At 48.7% G+C, this 17,493-nt stretch overlaps 2 protein-coding genes across 2 annotated transcripts in view; both read left to right on the forward strand.

Moving 5' to 3' along the window:
* The window catches only part of NEK5 (NIMA related kinase 5), a 416,861-nt gene that overhangs the window by 143,822 nt on the left and 255,546 nt on the right, over window positions 1-17,493 (forward strand). The window contains exon 8 of the mRNA XM_086935035.1: window positions 7,166-7,220. Coding sequence (XP_086791161.1) covers window positions 7,166-7,220 — 55 coding nt within the window. The remainder of the gene's footprint in view (window positions 1-7,165; window positions 7,221-17,493) is intronic.
* On the forward strand, window positions 862-2,243 carry LOC147698450 (mitogen-activated protein kinase 1). Its single transcript, XM_086935036.1, has one exon. The coding sequence runs from the start codon at window positions 1,026-1,028 to the stop codon at window positions 2,094-2,096; it is 1,071 nt and encodes a 356-aa protein (XP_086791162.1). The 5' UTR covers window positions 862-1,025; the 3' UTR covers window positions 2,097-2,243.

Consider the following 17,493-nt stretch of genomic DNA (forward strand, 5'->3'; position numbering starts at 1 on the left):
CTGGCTAGTGCAAGCGGGAAAATCAAGCACTAGGACGAGTCCTGCTGCGATTTCTCGACACTGGCTGTTGCGGCAGGTTGATACCCCTCTCATTGAGAAAGCTGCAGCTTAAGTAGAAAATCTACTCGACCGGCAGGAAGAATCAGTGCCCTCTGCCACGCCACATGGGGTCGTTTGCACTGATTTTACAGCACAGGACAATCTCACGGCACTATAAATCAGCATGATGTATGGCTATTCCACCTCTCGCAGAGCTCCGCGGACTCTCCCTGAGTTTTTAGGTATCCCCACAGAATTCCGTGGAGTAAAACTCTGAGAGATCCTTGCACCCCTCATACTTTGTCAGTTATGTACCAATGAGAAACCAAAAGATTGTTCATGCTGCAGGATAGATTTTCATTTCAGACAGGGGGTTGATGTCAATTCATACAAATAGGAGGAAAACTAAAAGGTGATCGGTGGAAACTGAATTAATCTCAGCTACTGGTAATTCTAACAAGCATTGGTACATGTATTAGGTTTTGCTTATTTGATCAGTAATATTTTTTTGTGGGGTAAGTTTTAAGTTGGTGAGCCGTTGCACAGTATAAGTTTAAGTTAAAGAAACTCCGTGAAAGTGTTATGACTTGTTTTTAAGAAAAAAGCAATATACTGGAACAGTAGGTAAGAGACTAGCTTTATAATGAGTAGTGGTAGAGGACAGTTTAGAGATTGAGGGAGCTGAAAACAATTGCATGTAAAGGTAGTTGAGAGACATATATAGGTGAGTAGAGCTGCAAGAGATGGTAGTGTAAATAAGTGATATAGAGGTGCAAAAGAAAGCGTTTAGACCTGGTTAATGACTCTCGAGCCCGGCTGCTTCTCACGTCACCATCAGCGGCTGCAGCAGGCGCGAGCTCCCCTGTGCTTGTAACGGCCGCGGCGCGAGCTGCCCCCACCCTCCAGGGGAGAGCGCGAGCGGCGGAGCCCGTGGACAGCCAAGCTCCGGCGGCGCGCCCGAGCCAGCCACACCGCACCGGGGGAAGATGGCGTCTGCCAACTGCGGGGGGCCCGAGATTGTGCGGGGGCAGGCCTTCGACGTGGGCCCCCGTTACACCAGCCTCTCCTACATCGGGGAAGGGGCATACGGCATGGTGTGTTCCGCCTATGATAATGTCTGTAAAGTCCGAGTAGCCATCAAGAAAATCAGCCCCTTTGAACATCAGACATACTGCCAGCGAACTCTAAGGGAGATCAAAATCCTACTTCGCTTTAAACATGAAAACATTATTGGAATCAATGACATTATCCGGGCACCTTCCATCGAGCAAATGAAGGATGTATACATCGTACAGGACCTAATGGAGACTGATCTGTACAAACTCTTAAAAACCCAACATCTTAGCAACGACCATATCTGTTATTTCCTCTATCAGATTTTGCGTGGGCTGAAATACATTCATTCAGCTAATGTTCTACACCGTGACCTAAAGCCATCAAACTTGCTGCTCAACACGACTTGTGATCTTAAGATCTGTGACTTTGGATTGGCCCGTGTAGCAGATCCAGATCATGATCATACAGGTTTCCTGACAGAGTATGTAGCTACTCGCTGGTACCGTGCACCGGAGATCATGTTAAATTCTAAGGGCTATACCAAGTCAATTGATATTTGGTCTGTAGGTTGTATTTTGGCAGAGATGCTGTCCAACAGGCCCATCTTCCCAGGAAAACATTACCTTGATCAGCTTAACCATATCCTAGGTATCCTTGGGTCGCCTTCTCAGGAGGACTTGAATTGCATAATTAATTTAAAAGCCAGAAACTATTTGCTTTCCCTCCCGCACAAAAGCAAGGTTCCTTGGAATAGGCTTTTCCAAAATGCTGATCCCAAAGCACTTGATTTGTTGGATAAAATGTTGACTTTCAACCCTCACAAGAGAATAGAGGTCGAGGAAGCTTTGGCACATCCTTACTTGGAACAGTATTATGACCCCAGTGATGAGCCTGTAGCTGAAGCGCCATTCACTTTTGCAATGGAGTTGGACGATTTGCCTAAAGAGAGGCTGAAAGAGCTCATATTTGAGGAAACCGCTCGATTTCAACCTGGATTTTGACTAATTTGAGTGCAAGGGCCACAATGAAGGTGGATGGGCATGCTACTCGAACACTGACTGCAAAAGTCCTTCCTCTTCGATCGTAATTTGTTACGTTATCAGCGTGTCATCTTTACCTCCTATGAGCCATGCCAGAAGGCAGTTTCTGGTAGTTGTGGGGTTTTATGTGCTTACAATTAGTTCTTAACTGAAGAATTGTTGTTGACACTCCCCTGTACTGCCCGTCATTGTGGACTTTGGTGCAGAGTCGTTGTACTGCAAGTGCACATCTGCTTACCTTTTTGATTTTTGATTTGAAAGATGCAGTGTTTCAGAATTTTACCCAACCAGAAATCTTTTCGATCAAAGCACTAACCTGTGAAACTGCTCATATCTGATTCTAACACGGTTACTAGCATTATTATTTGGGAGAGTTTTAATTAAGGGTGCTGGAGTTGCTGACAAGCCCTGTATATTTGCACATAGTTAATTACAAACAAAACTTTTATTATGCTATTAAAGTGAAACGAACATGATCCTGTTCACATGATTTTACACACACTGTTCAGATTTTGCACATTCGCAGTTGAGTTGACTCTCGACAGCAAAGTGCCAGCTAGTTCTACCTAATTTCTGGGAGAAAACCAGAAGATAGGAATTCAAGATTATCGCTAAGTAACTGAGTCAGTCACAGGAGCGTAACAAAGACCTACAATGAGTGAGATACTCAACTGAAGATGGGTATCTTGCAAAATCAGCCTTACCACAGGTTTTAGTTTAAGCAAATTCCATTTCTATACCATATCATGGAAATACTTGCATGCCTTTTTGCTTCTTCATTTACTGTTTCTGAAAATCTAACATATGATTCAGAATTTGCTGTCTTCATAAGACCGTGAATGAGCTGGATTTTGCTAATAAATTAAAAGTTGTATAGAGTGGAGAGAATTGGGGGGGGCAAAATACGTCTTGTCAGAACTCAAAAACATGCTTAATGTGGCCCTGGATGTGCAGTTGTGGTATAGCGGATGGAATATGACTGAGAGTGTAGTGATGCATTTTAACTTGCAAAAGAGTTTGTAAAATAATCCCTACATTTAAATGCATTCATCCCAGGCGGACTGATACACCCTAGAGCCATTCATCCACCTGCAGTGATAAAGAAATGGTCCTCTGAAGCCCTCTTTAGACAGTGAACGACAATACATGTAGAATACAGCGGACGTTGCCAATAACTAGACCTAATAAGCCATTTAAATAAAACTTGCATGTTGAGGTGACAGAACAATAATACAAATACATCATTACTTAAACAGCCCGCTTTTGCTAAGTGCTGCACATAAAACATGGTATTATTACTCAGCCTGAATTGCCTCTGGTAATGGGACAATATCCACGCTCTGTCCATATAGCTACCTTACTTGTTCATGCATGCCCTCATATCAACTACACTGCTGTGGCCTTCTCCCTGTGATGTGTGTCTTTTCGTTAACGCACCCTCACCTCCATATGACGCTGCTGCTTTGTTGCATGTTTATTTGACCTCACATCACTTCCCCGCACCCTCCATGAACTTTTTAATTCACCTCAGTGACCTGAAGCCAGGCACAAACTGTGCGCAGCTGTCAAAATACAATCCCATTGGCCATTCATTTAGGTCACTTCCTTCTGGCAATGAAAACACAAACATAGAAACGAAAGGTAAGAAATGCATGCTACGTGAATACAGCGTGCGCACTGCATGCGGTCAAGGGGAGTGGGGGGGGGGGGGGGGGGTCTCAAATGGTTGAGTGCTTCTGGGCGCTGTGATACACACTGACTCACTCTGAACTCTGAACGTGGCGTCTGGCGAAACCCTAGCAACCTGCCAGGGCAAACAGGGGAGTCATTTTTGACATAGACCAGCATTTTTCCTCTGATTTGTCTCAGATGGAAAGAAAAACTAACCTTTCATGAGGAAGCTCCTAGCAACCCACACCTCACCTTGAGCAGTGATCTTAAATCACTGTAGTCTAGGCAGCATTGTTAAAATACCTGGAACTATTCTTTAGCAACCCTGAGGCAGTAGAGGAGGTGCCTATGTGAAACGTAGCAAGCGCGAATTTCCACTTCTCCCATAGGGGTAGGTGGAGGACAGGCAGAAGGCTGGCCAAATAAATATTACCACCTACTAAAAAGCAACTTAAAATAATAAAGAAATAAAAATGAGGAGCCAGGTATCTTGAAGTGTGAAGTATAAGGAAAAAAAATTGAGAATATAAAACAAATTCAAATCCTTATCTAGATGGCTAAGGCATACAAGGAAATAAAAGGGGAGCAGAGTTATTTAAAGACCTGTGCAAGTCCCAGGCAGTCAGGCATACAATTAGAATGTCTGCAGACATCCACTTCAGAAACGAACTCAGAGGCTAATTCCTACTGGGAATAGCAAATTCCAGGGAATAGCAAATTCCAAAATGTCATAGATATATCTGCTGACTTCTCCTCTGTGGGTGGTCATTCAGGATCAGCACAGGGGATGACCCCACTTCTGCTGCTTTCCAAGCTGTACTTTTTCTACTTTCTCTCCTGGAATGAAGGTAGGAAGCCAAGCCCATTGTAGCCTCCTCCTCTTCACCTTGCCCTTGATCATTGGATACATTCTACCAGCTCTCTATGCTAGCAAGTCTTTCCACCCGAGGAATCACTGGTACATTTTACCCTGGGTCTCCTGTCTTGCTAATTATTCATTTTCTGTTTCCTGTGCCCATCATACTATCTGGTGAAGCCATTTGCTGTTTTCTCCACAAAGTGTCTGTCCTTGCCAGGAATCACTGTGCTGTCCTCACCTCCTGCCTCATGGCAGCCCCACCCCTCTCTGTACATGATGGCTGAGACAGCTGTTTAAAAATACAACGATAATCGATTTATCTTTTAGCTGCTGGAACTGACCAGTGGGACGACGCTCGCCCCGGTAAGGAGGCCGATTGGAAGGCAAGGACTGTGAAAAGGGGGACTACACCAAGTAGTGGAAGTTGAAGAATTAAGGATACACAAAACTAGTGGTAGCTTAGGGAAAAGGGGAACATAGATTTACCACTGAATAGTATGGGTCCAGGAAACAATGAACTGCCATAGCACTGGAATCAGGCATTTCTGGAATCAGAAGTTCAGCCAATCAGAAACTCTGTATCAAAAATGGTGGCTAGATGTTCTGGGACAAAGGTGATTTTTGTAGGATGACCACGCCGTGAGTGGCCATATTAACCAATTGACTTAACCTACAGGCAGTAAAGTGGCTTTTGAAGTGCGTTATTTTGCCCTTGAAATTACAAACTGAAATCTTATAAGACCAGTAATGTTTGAGGTGCTACAATAAAATTTCATAGCAAGTTTATAACAGAAGAAATAGAGCGTACAGACTGGATCTGCACTTATGTTTTGAGTGGTGCAGTTGGTTTCACTATAGCCCTGACTTGGATGGATTGAACTGTAGATGAAGCCAATCAGTCTTTCAGCCTCTTTTTATTAAGGCCGATGCAGTCAAAATCCCAAGTGATTATATTTCAAACATCAGTAATTTTTATTAGGGAATAAACAATCGCAGCTTTCAAAGAGGCGGAGTGGTGGCTTGATGAAGTAAGGTGATGTCAGTTTATGGGCTTACCGGTGGCCTTGCAATTGCAATAGATGTGATGTTTGCAAAATGTTACTTTCTACACAATAGGAAATGTCTGGCTAGGCCATGTCGCAAGGTTATCTTTAGAAGAACACCTACTTGGCAACAAGATGATAAAGGGTTCAGAAAACTAACAGAGTGACCACAACTTGTGTTCGTGCAGACCCTTAACGGCCAGGACAGACCTGTCATAGTTATGTCTACTATACAGACCACCTTGATGCCGTGTACCTTGTCTAAATGCTCCTCTTAAAAAAAGTAATACTTTTTTTAGTATTTAAAGTGAAGGTGGTTGTATGTTCATGTTCTTAGTTCCACCAGTATTTAGCCCATTAAAAATTCTTTCAGTTAAACAAGTTACATTTTGACAAGTTTTTGTGTATGTATTACTCGTTTTCCTTTTTTAGCAGTGTACTACAGTAGTTTCATAAAAGACATTGGTTCTGATTTAGAGTTTGAAGGACAGGGCACTCTACCACTTTTGTATCTGTTCACCCCCTCTATTTAGAGTCGGGTAGACCGTGCTGTTTCCGCCAGTGGAGCATCCATCGGTGGAAACGGTACATCGATGGGCAGACAGACTTAGGGCACTTAGGGCATTAAAAACCCACCCTATTTAGAGCCAGTTGTCTGATGTTGTCTTTTTCTCTTTCGGGCCTCCAGGAAAAGCCTGGAAGCCCTCAAGAGAAAAAAAGAAAAATTAGCCACCACCCTTTTTTGTTTTACAGAGTTATTCCCCGATCTGGGAGCTTGTTTTTGTAATGCAAGAAATGGTTTGTTGGACTTTATATATGGTGACCGCTCAGCAAACATTCAATGCATAGCAGCGGCGGCTGGCACATGTAAGCGCGGTGAGACGCGGCGGGGTGGGATGGGAGTGGGGGGGAATTTGACAGATGACAAAATATGTATATTTAAATAAATAATACCTAGTCTGTTGTCTGTCAACTCACCCCTGCTTCGCCCGCCCCACCCACCGCGCTTACCTGTGCAGGCCGCAGCTGATGCATAGACTCATTAGACCATGGCAAGGCTGGCGGTGATCTCAGAAGATGGTGGCCGATAGTCTGCTAGGGCGGGCCGCCTGACAAACTTTAAATCAGGCCCATTGTCCTTAAAATGTATGCTATTGAAATGTTATGTGAGATGGAATACAGGTGCAATTTGTAAAGGCTCCTGTGCTACACCTCATGTCCTCCTTTCCTGGCACACAGGGAATATTTGGATCTTATACATGCAATGTTACATTCCCTTGCCGGAGGGCGCACCTGGGTGGTTGCCTAGCCTAATCTGCCTTGCTTTAAAACTAATTTTTGGCAAGGTGAACACACTGCACTCTGTCTTCACATCAAATTATGTTTTTGAAATGGATTTTGTTATTCCTGAGCAGATTAGCATTTTAAGAATGTTTCATTGTTTATTTTGTTTGCAGAGATATCTGGTCTTTGGGCTGTGTTTTATACGAGATGTGCACTTTGAAGCATCCTGTAAGTATTTCAATGATACATCAATGTCAAAAGTTGTACCGTTGCTAGTGAAAATGCGTAGTAATGGGCTTGTGTTAGTATATAGAGGTGTATGTGATTCGATAATTGTGCTAATCAATAAATTTTTGTAGTACATATAACCTTCCATAAAGTCCTACCAACCATTGGCATGATGCTGGACATATTCTACCTTTAAATTGGCAAAGAGGTAATTAGAGGTAGGTCAAAGTGGGGTATCTGCAATGCCCATCACTTGGTTCTGCTGCTTTATTTAAAGCTGGGAATGGCTTAGATTCTGATGACGCTCCCTGGCAAAGGTAAGCCAATACTAATTCCACAGCTTCAGAGCCTCAGAAAGCCTGCCTTGCTTGAAGCGGGCGAGGGGGCTAAGTGATATTTTTTTCTGACAAGAGATCGCCACTATAGGCATGTTTTCCCAAAAAACACTCCATAAGCTCTAGGAAGAAATGTTCAGGTTATGAGGCTCATATATTTTTTGTTTTTCAGAAACAAAGCCCTAATACGGAGGTTTGCAGCATTTATCATATTGTGTATATTATAGCCCATTCTAAATTAACGGAAGTTATATTATGTTATGTTAATTTTACCTATATAGCGCATGGCTGCCCCAACAGCAGGGCGTCCCAGCGCTAGCGGAAAACCAACCAGGGGTGGCAGCGGAGGACAACAGAAAGAGTACTGCTAGAAACCGAAGAGTCGACTGTCTAGATGGAGGCGAACAACCAGGTTTTAATACATTTTCGGAAAAGCCAGGGGTCTTGTATGGCACGTGCTTCAATGGGGATGGAGTTCCAGAGAGCAGGGGCCAGAGACCTGAAAGAGCGGCCACCCGCTATGCTCCTGCGAACCCTAATGGTGCAGGCTAGATGGCGGTCGGCAGAGCGCAAGGCCCGGGTGGGAGTATAGGGGGTGCAGAGTCCTTGCAGTATTTGAGGGCCCTGGCTGTTTAGAATTTTATGAGTTAAACAGAGAGACTTGAATTCAATTCTCTGTTTCACTGGCAAAGAGTGAAGTCGATTGAGAGAATGAGAGGTGTGGCTATGTTTGGGTAGGGCAAAAAGAGTGCGAGCGGCAGCATTCTGAGCCCTCTGCAGTCTTTTGACGACTGACTTGTTTAGTACCCAGCAGTAGTCCATTACAATAGTCTAGGTGGGATAAGACCAGGGATTGGACTATAACTTGCCGGGTGGGAGGCTCGAATAAGCCCAATATAGGTTTGATGAAGCGTAGGTGGCCGAAACAGGTGCCAGCAACCTTCTTTGCATGCGACTCAAAAGAGAGTGCGCTGTCCATTAGGACACCCAGATTCTTTACAACCTTCTTTGGTTTAGGGGGGGGACCCATAGCCGGGGGCCACCACTGGTGGCCCCATTTCTGTGCGTTGCGTCCCAACAGGAGCACCTCAGTTTTGGAGGAATTAAGCTAGAGATAATTGTCGGACATCCAGTTTGAGATGGTCATTACGTTATGTTGGACCTAGGGAACACCCAAGTCACATAGGGTAGCTTGGCACTAAGTGGGAAGGCCTAACTGCAAGGAACATGTGCTAAGTTTGCGTCACACACTTCAGTAACAAAACATCCAACCACTCAAAAATAAGGACACTACACCAATTTGGAAAAATATGAGCTGTTTTATAAAAATACTTTGTTAGCTTTTCTCTCTCCTCTGTAATTCAACAATTTAATACACTGTACATTTTGACCCGTCCTCCCCACACATATCCTGCAACAACAGCAGAACTCAGTTCAGTAGCCTTTTAGCCTGTCTACTTTTTACAGAGAGTTTACCTAGGAAGCACTGTCTTAACGCTCAGAATTAGCACCTCCTACATCAATGGATTGCCCACACAAGAAGAGGTTTTCTGGTTACATAAAAGAACAGTTTCAATCATTAATTCTTAACCCACTCCAGTCTAACACCATGGGAATAACCAGGCAATAGGACCCTGGAATGTTACCTTGATAACCACCGTGTGACACCTTCACCACAACAGGTGAGTAACCCCAGGATTTCAGTTGTCAGGTGCAATGCTACAACCACCTCCTTTATAGCTTGCTCATGTATTAGTACAAGGTGAAGTCACAGATTTTCCTCCCCTTCCACCTCTGCAAGAGAATTCCACATCAGACCTCAACCCCCATCTTTATTAGCCACAGTAGCTCAATTCTCTTCTCCAGCACTGTGGTGTCTCCCTGCTACACTTATTCCTCTGTACTTTTAACCCTGATGACTTCCAAACACGATCTTTCTCCACTTTGTCAGGGCTAGCCTTATAGTTATCCCTAGAATCAGGGGGCGTGAGAGAGCACCTTTAGTTATCCCCGGTATCAGGGGGCGTGAGAGAACTCCTTTCTGGCCTCACGGCTGATCTCCCAGTCATTCAACAATCTCCCCCCCTTTCCTCCACCTTACTTGGGGCTGATCTGAGCAAGGTGCGGGAACAGTCCTCCAGCTCTCCTCACCCGGCGGCTCCTCTCATGGGAACCAGGACCAGCGCACTCAAGCCAGCACCGAGGGGAGGCCAGTCTGGGGCTGCCAGTGATCCAGTCACTCGCGCTGTTTTCGCCGCTTCCTCGACGTTCGCGCCACTGCACAGGCGCGGGAGAGCAGTGTCTCGGCAAACGCCGCCTCACTCGCGCTGTCGATCGCTCACCGCTCCTGGGCCTGCGCGGAGATCAGCGCTCCTTCGCTCCACACCACTGTCGGCCGCACTTCTGGGCCTGCGCGGGGATCAGCGCTCCTTCACTCATGCGCCCAGCCCGGCACCACCGCCGCAGACACTCGCCTCCGCTCCAGAGACTCCTCGGGCGGCGCAGGGCGTTTCAACTTGCTCCGGTCTTCTCCTCTGGGAAACCGGAAAGGCGGACTAGAGGGGGAGTTTTTCCCTGGTCAGGGGCTAGGATCTAGGAAAGCAGGGGCCAGAGGGTCTCAAGGGGGCCAACTGTAGTTACCGAGCCGATTCCCTCAGATGACGAGATCCAACAAGAGGGTTTGGTCAGGGGCTAGGGGGGAAACGTCCTCGCGAAGAGGCTGTCTATCTCTCTGATAAACTAACTACTTCTTGTGCGTCCACCTCCCCTCACCACTGCCTCACTCCTCAAGCTCTCTGGACTACACAAAATGGCTACCTTGCCCCTGTCCTTTTATAGACTGACCACACAGGGTCCAGTAGGGTCCAGAAGATTCTGGAAGGTCTCTATGCTACCCTATGGGGCTTCCTCAGAGGTTGGCAGTTATGGCAGTTAATGGCCACCGTTTTAGGTACCCTCTAGTTTTTAGTCAGGAAAGTCACCTAGGCCTCAAGAAAAAGGACCATGAGGGCAAAGAGCACCTAACCCCTAGGACAACACCGTAAAAATAATCCAGTGGACACAAAAAGTTAAAAAGGGTATGAGGGGCAAAAAGGGGACAAAAATAAATAATAAATAGGAGGGACTACCCAAAGGCAGACAGGTCTAACACGCGTCCCCCCCAGCTGAAAGTGGGGAGAGCTACCCAACCCCTTGGGAGTCCTCATCACTAAGGCGGAAATACCTAGAGAGACCGTCTGCATTGGCGTGGTCCACTCCAGGCCGATGTTCCACCCGGAAGTCCATTCCCAGTAGGGAGATGGACCATCTCAACAACTTGGGATTTTCCCCCTTCATTTGCATCAGCCAACAAAGGGATCGGTGGTCAGTCTGAACCAGGAAGTGCGAGCCAAACAGGTATGGCCGCAACTTCTTCAGAGCCCACACCACCGCAAAAGCTTCCCTCTCAATTGCCCTCCACTTCTGTTCCCGGGGAAGCAGTCTCCTGGACAGGAAGACTACAGGCTGATCCAGACCCTCTTCATTGAGTTGCGATAACACTGCCCCAATGCTATGTTCTGATGCGCCGGTCTGGACAATGAACTCCTTGGAGAAGTCTGGGGCCCTCAGGACCGGTGCTGCACACATTGCCTGCTTCAATTTTTCAAAGGCTTGCTGACAAGCCTCTGTCCAAACTACCCGTCGAGGTTGTTTCTTGGATGTGAGCTCTGTGAGGGGCGCTACAATAGTGCCATACCCCTTCACAAAGTGACGGTAGTAACCTGTGAGGCCCAGGAAAGCTCGGATCTCAGTCTGGGTCTTGGGGGTTTCCAGGCCATGATTGCCTCAATCTTTGCCTGGAGGGGCTGCACTGTTCCCCTACCCACCAAGTGACCTAGGTACACAACCGACCCCTGCCCAATCTGACATTTGCTGGCCTTGATTGTCAAGCCAGCTTGTTTCAGGGCCTTGAGAACTGCTTGCAAATGTTGCAAATGGTCCTCCCAACTGCTGCTGAAGACAGCAATGTCATCCAGGTAAGCAGCGGAGAAACCCTCCATTCCGGAGAGGACCTGATTCACCAGCCGCTGAAAAGTGGCAGGGGCGTTCTTGAGCCCAAAGGGCATCACGCAGAACTGGAAGTGTCCCTCAGGTGTGGAGAAAGCTGAACTTTCTTTTGCTCCATCTGTAAGGGAGATCTGCCAGTACCCTGAAGTGAGGTCAAAGGTACTCAAGTATTGGGCAGCTCCCAGCCGGTCAATCAATTCATCCGCCCTAGGGATCGGAAGAGCATCAGTTTTGGTAACTGAGTTCAGTCCCCGGTAATCCACACAGAACCTCAGTTCTGGAGTGGTGCCTGGTGGAGCTGCTTTTGGCACTAGAACACCGGACTGGACCAGGGGCTACTGGAAGGTTCAATAATTCCTAGCTCCAGCATCTTGGTAACCTCACTGTGGATGCTGGCCTTCACCTTGTCTGACAGCCGGTAGGTCTTTGACTTCACTGGTGGGCTATCTCCTGTGTCCACATCATGGGTACACAGGTGGGTCCTTCCCGGGACAAGGGAGAACAACGTAGAGTACTGCTCCAGTATCTGGCGGCAGTCCTCCCGCTGTTCAGGAGTTAGGGATGGGGAGAGAATCACTCCCTCCACCGACCCATCCTTTTCCTGAGACGAAAACAAGTCCGGGAGAGGCTCGCTTTCCGCTTCCTCTCCTCCATCAGTCACCATCATCAAGATGACCTCGGGCCTCTCATGGTGGGGTTTGAGGCGATTAGCATGCAGCACCCGTAGGGGCTGTCGAGGGGTCTTAAGATCCACCAGGTATGTGGCCTTACCCTTCTTCTCTAACACCTCAAAGGGGCCTGTCCAGCGATCCTGGAGGGCACTTAGCTCTCTAGGCTCCATCACCCACACTTTCTGGCCAGGCTCCAACTCCACCGGGTGAGCGTTGTGGTCATACCACTCCTTCATTACTGCTTGGCTGGCTTCCAAGTTGTCAGAAGCTTGCTTCCACAACTTTTCCATTTGGCTCCGGAAGGCCAGCATGTAGCTCACCACATCCTGGGGAGGCTTTCTGGGAGACTTTTCCCATCCATCCTTCACCAGGCTGAGAGGTCCACGTACAGGATGCCCATACAGAAGCTCAAAGGGGCTGAAGCCCACTCCCTTCTGCGGCACTTCCCTGTAGGAGAATAGCAAACAGGGTAGGAGGACGTCCCATTTCCTCCGCAGGCTCTCAGGCAGACTTCTGATCATGCCTTTCAAGGTCTTGTTGAACCTTTCTACCAGCCCATTTGACTGGGGGTGATAGGGAGTGGTGAACCGGTAGGTCACTCCACACTCCTTCCACATTGCCCGCATATATGCTGACATGAAGTTGGTCCCCTTGTCGGACACAACTTCCCTGGGGAAACCCACTCGGGTGAAGATCCCCATCAGGGCCCTAGCCACTACAGTTGCAGTAACAGTCCTCAGAGGAATTGCCTCTGGGTACCTCGTGGCGTACCGCGTGGCGTGATCCACCAGAACCAGGATAAACCTGTGACCAGCTGTAGTTGATGGATCCAATGGCCCCACAATGTCGATGCCCACCCTTTCAAAGGGGGTGCTAACGACAGGTAGTGGTTGTTCCAGGGGAGCTTTCAGCTTCACCCCTGTTTTCCCACTGGCTTGACAGGATACACATGTCCGACAGTAGGTGTCAGACGCCACTTTCATCTGAGGCCAGTAAAAGTGGGGGACAAGCCGAGCAAAGGTCTTGTCCTGACCTAAGTGTCCTGCCAAGGGTATTTCATGAGCCAATTCTAACAGAAAGGCTCAGTATCGTTGCGGGACTACCAAGGCCCTTGATGAACCGGGTAAAGGTACCTTAGGTTCACTGTAGAGGAGTCCGTCCTCCCAGTAAATGTGGTAGCGTCCTGCAACGTTCCCTGCTGCCTGGGCTTCGGCCTGTCGCCTCAGTCCCTCAAGGGTAGGGCACTCCTTCTGGCCCTTACAGAACTCCTCCCTGGTAGGCCCTCCCTCCACATGCCACTCAGCAGGGATGGGTAGGTCCTCTAGGGAGACTACTTCCCCCTCCACGGACTCCTGGCTCACCACCGCAGGTGGCCGATCTGTCACATGGGGCGTGGAAGCCCAAGCAGGCTTCTCCTGTCTTCGGGTCTGTCCCTTTTTGGCAGCGGGCTGGGCCATTGTTCCAGGCTCCAACCCGGGCGAACTCCCCCTCCGGGCAGTCGCAGACCTTGTGCTTACACAGGCCCAGTCAGGTGTACCCAGCATCTCCGAATGAGTCCGGTATTCCACCTCTCTCCAAGCATTGCACTCCATGTCATTCCCCTGCAGGCAATCGACTGGCACGGCAGGGCTTACGGCAACTCGAAGTGAACCTGCAACCCCTTCCCACTCAAAGGGAACCTTGGCCACAGGGTAGTGGCCCATTCTGCCGTCAGCCATCGCGGCAGGGTGGAGTACATTGGGAATCACCTGCTCTGGAGACACCAGTTGACTCCTTACCATAGTCATACTGGCTCCTGTATCTCTCAGAGCCTCCCCTCTCTGGCCATTGATGGTGATCCATTGCCCATACTTGGTAGTATTTGGGGGCACCTGGATCTTAGGAACCATCTCCCGATCTCCCAGGGACACTAAGGTGACACCCGCCCACTCACCCCCCTTATCTAAGGGCAACTCCTCCCCGAGCGCTACACTAGCTACTCCCGGGGCTTTTCCTCCGGTGGGAGGGGGTGGTCTCTTTGGGCATTTGACATCTCCCTTATAATGTCCAACACCACCACACTCGAAGCAGTGGACAACCCTTGGCTGCTGGCTCTGGCCAGGATGAGGGTTTCTGGGCGGGTTAGCCTTAGGGGTGAAACCTGTTCCCTTTCCCTGGAAACTGTTTTGGGGACCTTTAGAGAACTCCCGCTTTTTATCTCCCTCCTCCTTCTTCTGAGGGGCGCCCTGTCCGGCCCTTTGGGAATCCCCTTTAGTCCCCTTTGAGGACACCCGGGTACTTGCCCAGGTGTCCGCCTCCTCTGCAAGCTTCCGGGGGTTGGTCAGCTTGCTGTCCACCAGGTGTTGGTGCAGCTCGGGAAAACATTTCTCGAGTAGATGCTCTTTAGGAAAAAGGTCATATAACCCCTCATAGTCCTTCACCTCGCTGCCCTGTACCCAGCCCTCCAATGCCTTCCTCGCATAGTCCAGGAAATCCACCCAGTTTTGGGTGCTTAATTTGTGGCTCCCCCTGAACTTTTGGCGATACTTTTCCGGGGTTAGCCCAAACTTTTTGATTAACGCTGCCTTCATGGTGGGGTAGTGGGTCTGCTCCTCCTGTTCCAGGGCCAACAAGGTGTCCCGACCAGTAGGAGGCATGTACTTGTATAACCCACCCCCCAGTGTTTCTCCTGGATCCCATGGGCTCTTAAGGAGACCTCATAGGCAGCCAGCCACTTGGCAATGTCATCCCCTTGGCTATAGCTGGCAACTATGTCTTTAGGTAGGTAGGGTCTGGACTCCCTGGTTGGTTCTCTTGTTTCGCTGCCACCATTCGGAGAGTTGGAGGGTCCTAATTGTAGGGCCTTGAGTTCTAGCTCTCTTAGTTTAAGCTCATGAGCCATCCTCTGTTCCTCCCTCTCCTGTTCTAACCTGGCTAACTCCCACTTCAGCTGCCTTTTCTCCCTCCTGTCTGTTGGTTCAGCTTCGGTCAAGCTTCCTCCGGAGACACTACTGCCCCTCCTTGAGTAGGTCATCGGTCCTGGAAGTAGGTTTCCCATCTCAGGATGGAACAATCCCTCTACCCCTATGACTGTGTCCCGGTCCGTCCCCTCTTCCTCCTCTTTCCCTTCTCCATGTGCTGCCACCCAAGCCCTTAAACTGGTCTGGAGCTCCCCCTTCTTGGCACCACGCTTAAAAAACACTCCCATCTTTTGACAAAAGTCCCTAAGCTGGGCTGCAGAATAAGTTTCCAGTTCTTCCAGAGCAAATTCCATTTTGCTAAAGAGCAATGTAGGGACAAGCACACAAAAAGAATAGATTCACAAGGGGCAATTTGAAGCTACCTCCACCCACCACCAGGAATGAATTTAGAAAAAGCAAAAGTAGAAATTGGGAAGTCCGCCAGGAGAAAACTCCAGGTGTAGGCCTTTGGGGTATGCTTTGTTACTTCAGAGTATACGCAAACACAGTTCGGATCCCACCGCTAGACACCAATTATGTTGGACCTAGGGAACACCCAAGTCACATAGGGTAGCTTGGCACTAAGTGGGAAGGCCTAACTCCAAGGAACATGTGCTAGGTTTGCGTCACACCCTTCAGTAACAAAACATCCAACCACTCAAAAATAAGGACGCTACACCAATTTGGAAAAATATGAGCTGTTTTATAAAAATACTTTGTTAGCTTTTCTCTCTCCTCTGTAATTCAACAATTTAATACACTGTACATTTTGACCCGTCCTCCCCACACATATCCTGCAACAACAGCAGAACTCAGATCAGTAGCCTTTTAGCCTGTCGAATTTTTACAGAGAGTTTACCTAGGAAGCACTGTCTTAACGCTCCGAATTAGCACCTCCTACATCAATGGATTGCCCACACAAGAAGAGGTTTTCTGGTTACATAAAAGAACAGTTTCAATCATTAATTCTTAACCCACTCCAGTCTAACACCATGGGAATAACCAGGCAATAGGACCCTGGAATGTTACCTTGATAACCACCGTGTGACACCTTCCCCACAACAGGTGAGTAACCCCAGGATTTCAGTTGTCAGGTGCAATGCTACAATCACCTCCTTTATAGCTTGCTCATGTATTAGTACAAGGTGAAGTCATAGATTTTCCTCCCCTTCCACCTATGCAAGAGAATTCCACATCAGACCTCAACCCCCATCTTTATTAGCCACAGTAGCTCAATTCTCTTCTCCAGCACTGTGGTGTCTCCCTGCTACACGTATTCTTCTGTACTTTTAACCCTGATGACTTCCAAACACGATCTTTCTCCACTTTGTCAGGGCTAGCCTTATAGTTATCCCTAGAATCAGGGGGCGTGAGAGAGCTCCTTTAGTTATCCCCGGTATCAGGGGGCGTGAGAGAACTCCTTTCTGGCCTCACGGCTGATCTCCCAGTCATTCAACAATCTCCCCCCTTTCCTCCACCTTACTTGGGGCTGATCTGAGCAAGGTGCGGGAACAGTCCTCCAGCTCTCCTCACCCGGCGGCTCCTCTCATGGGAACCAGGACCAGCGCACTCAAGCCAGCACCGAGGGGAGGCCGGTCTGGGGCTGCCAGTGATCCAGTCACTCGCGCTGTTTTTGCCGCTTCCTCGACGTTCGCGCCACTGCACAGGCGCGGGAGAGCAGTGTCTCGGCAAAGCACCGCCTCACTCGCGCTGTCAATCGCTCACCGCTCCTGGGCCTGCGCGGAGATCAGCGCTCCTTCGCTCCACACCACTGTCGGCCGCACTTCTAGGCCTGTGCGGGGATCAGCGCTCCTTCACTCATGCGCCCAGCCCGGCACCACCTCCACAGACACTCGCCTCCGCTCCAGAGACTCCTCGGGCGGCGCAGGGTGTTTCAACTTGCTCCGGTCTTCTCCTCTGGGAAACCGGTAAGGTGGACTAGAGGGGGGGGTTTTCCCCGGTCAGCAGCTAGGATCTAGGAAAGCAGGGGCCAGAGGGTCTCAAGGGGGCCAACTGTAGTTACCGAGCCGATTCCCTCAGATGACGAGATCCAACAAGAGGGTTTGGTCAGGGGCTAGAGGGGAAACGTCCTCACGAAGAGGCTGTCTATCTCTCTGATAAACTAACTACTTCTTGCACGTCCACCTCCCCTCACCACTGCCTCACTCCTCAAGCTCTCTGGACTACAATAAATGGCTACCTTGCCCCTGTCCTTTTATAGACTGACCACACAGGGTCCAGTAGGGTCCAGAAGATTCTGGAAGGTCTCTATGCTACCCTA

Source organism: Lissotriton vulgaris, chromosome 8 (genome assembly GCF_964263255.1).
Source record: "Lissotriton vulgaris chromosome 8, aLisVul1.2, whole genome shotgun sequence".
Lineage (NCBI taxonomy): Eukaryota > Metazoa > Chordata > Amphibia > Caudata > Salamandridae > Lissotriton > Lissotriton vulgaris.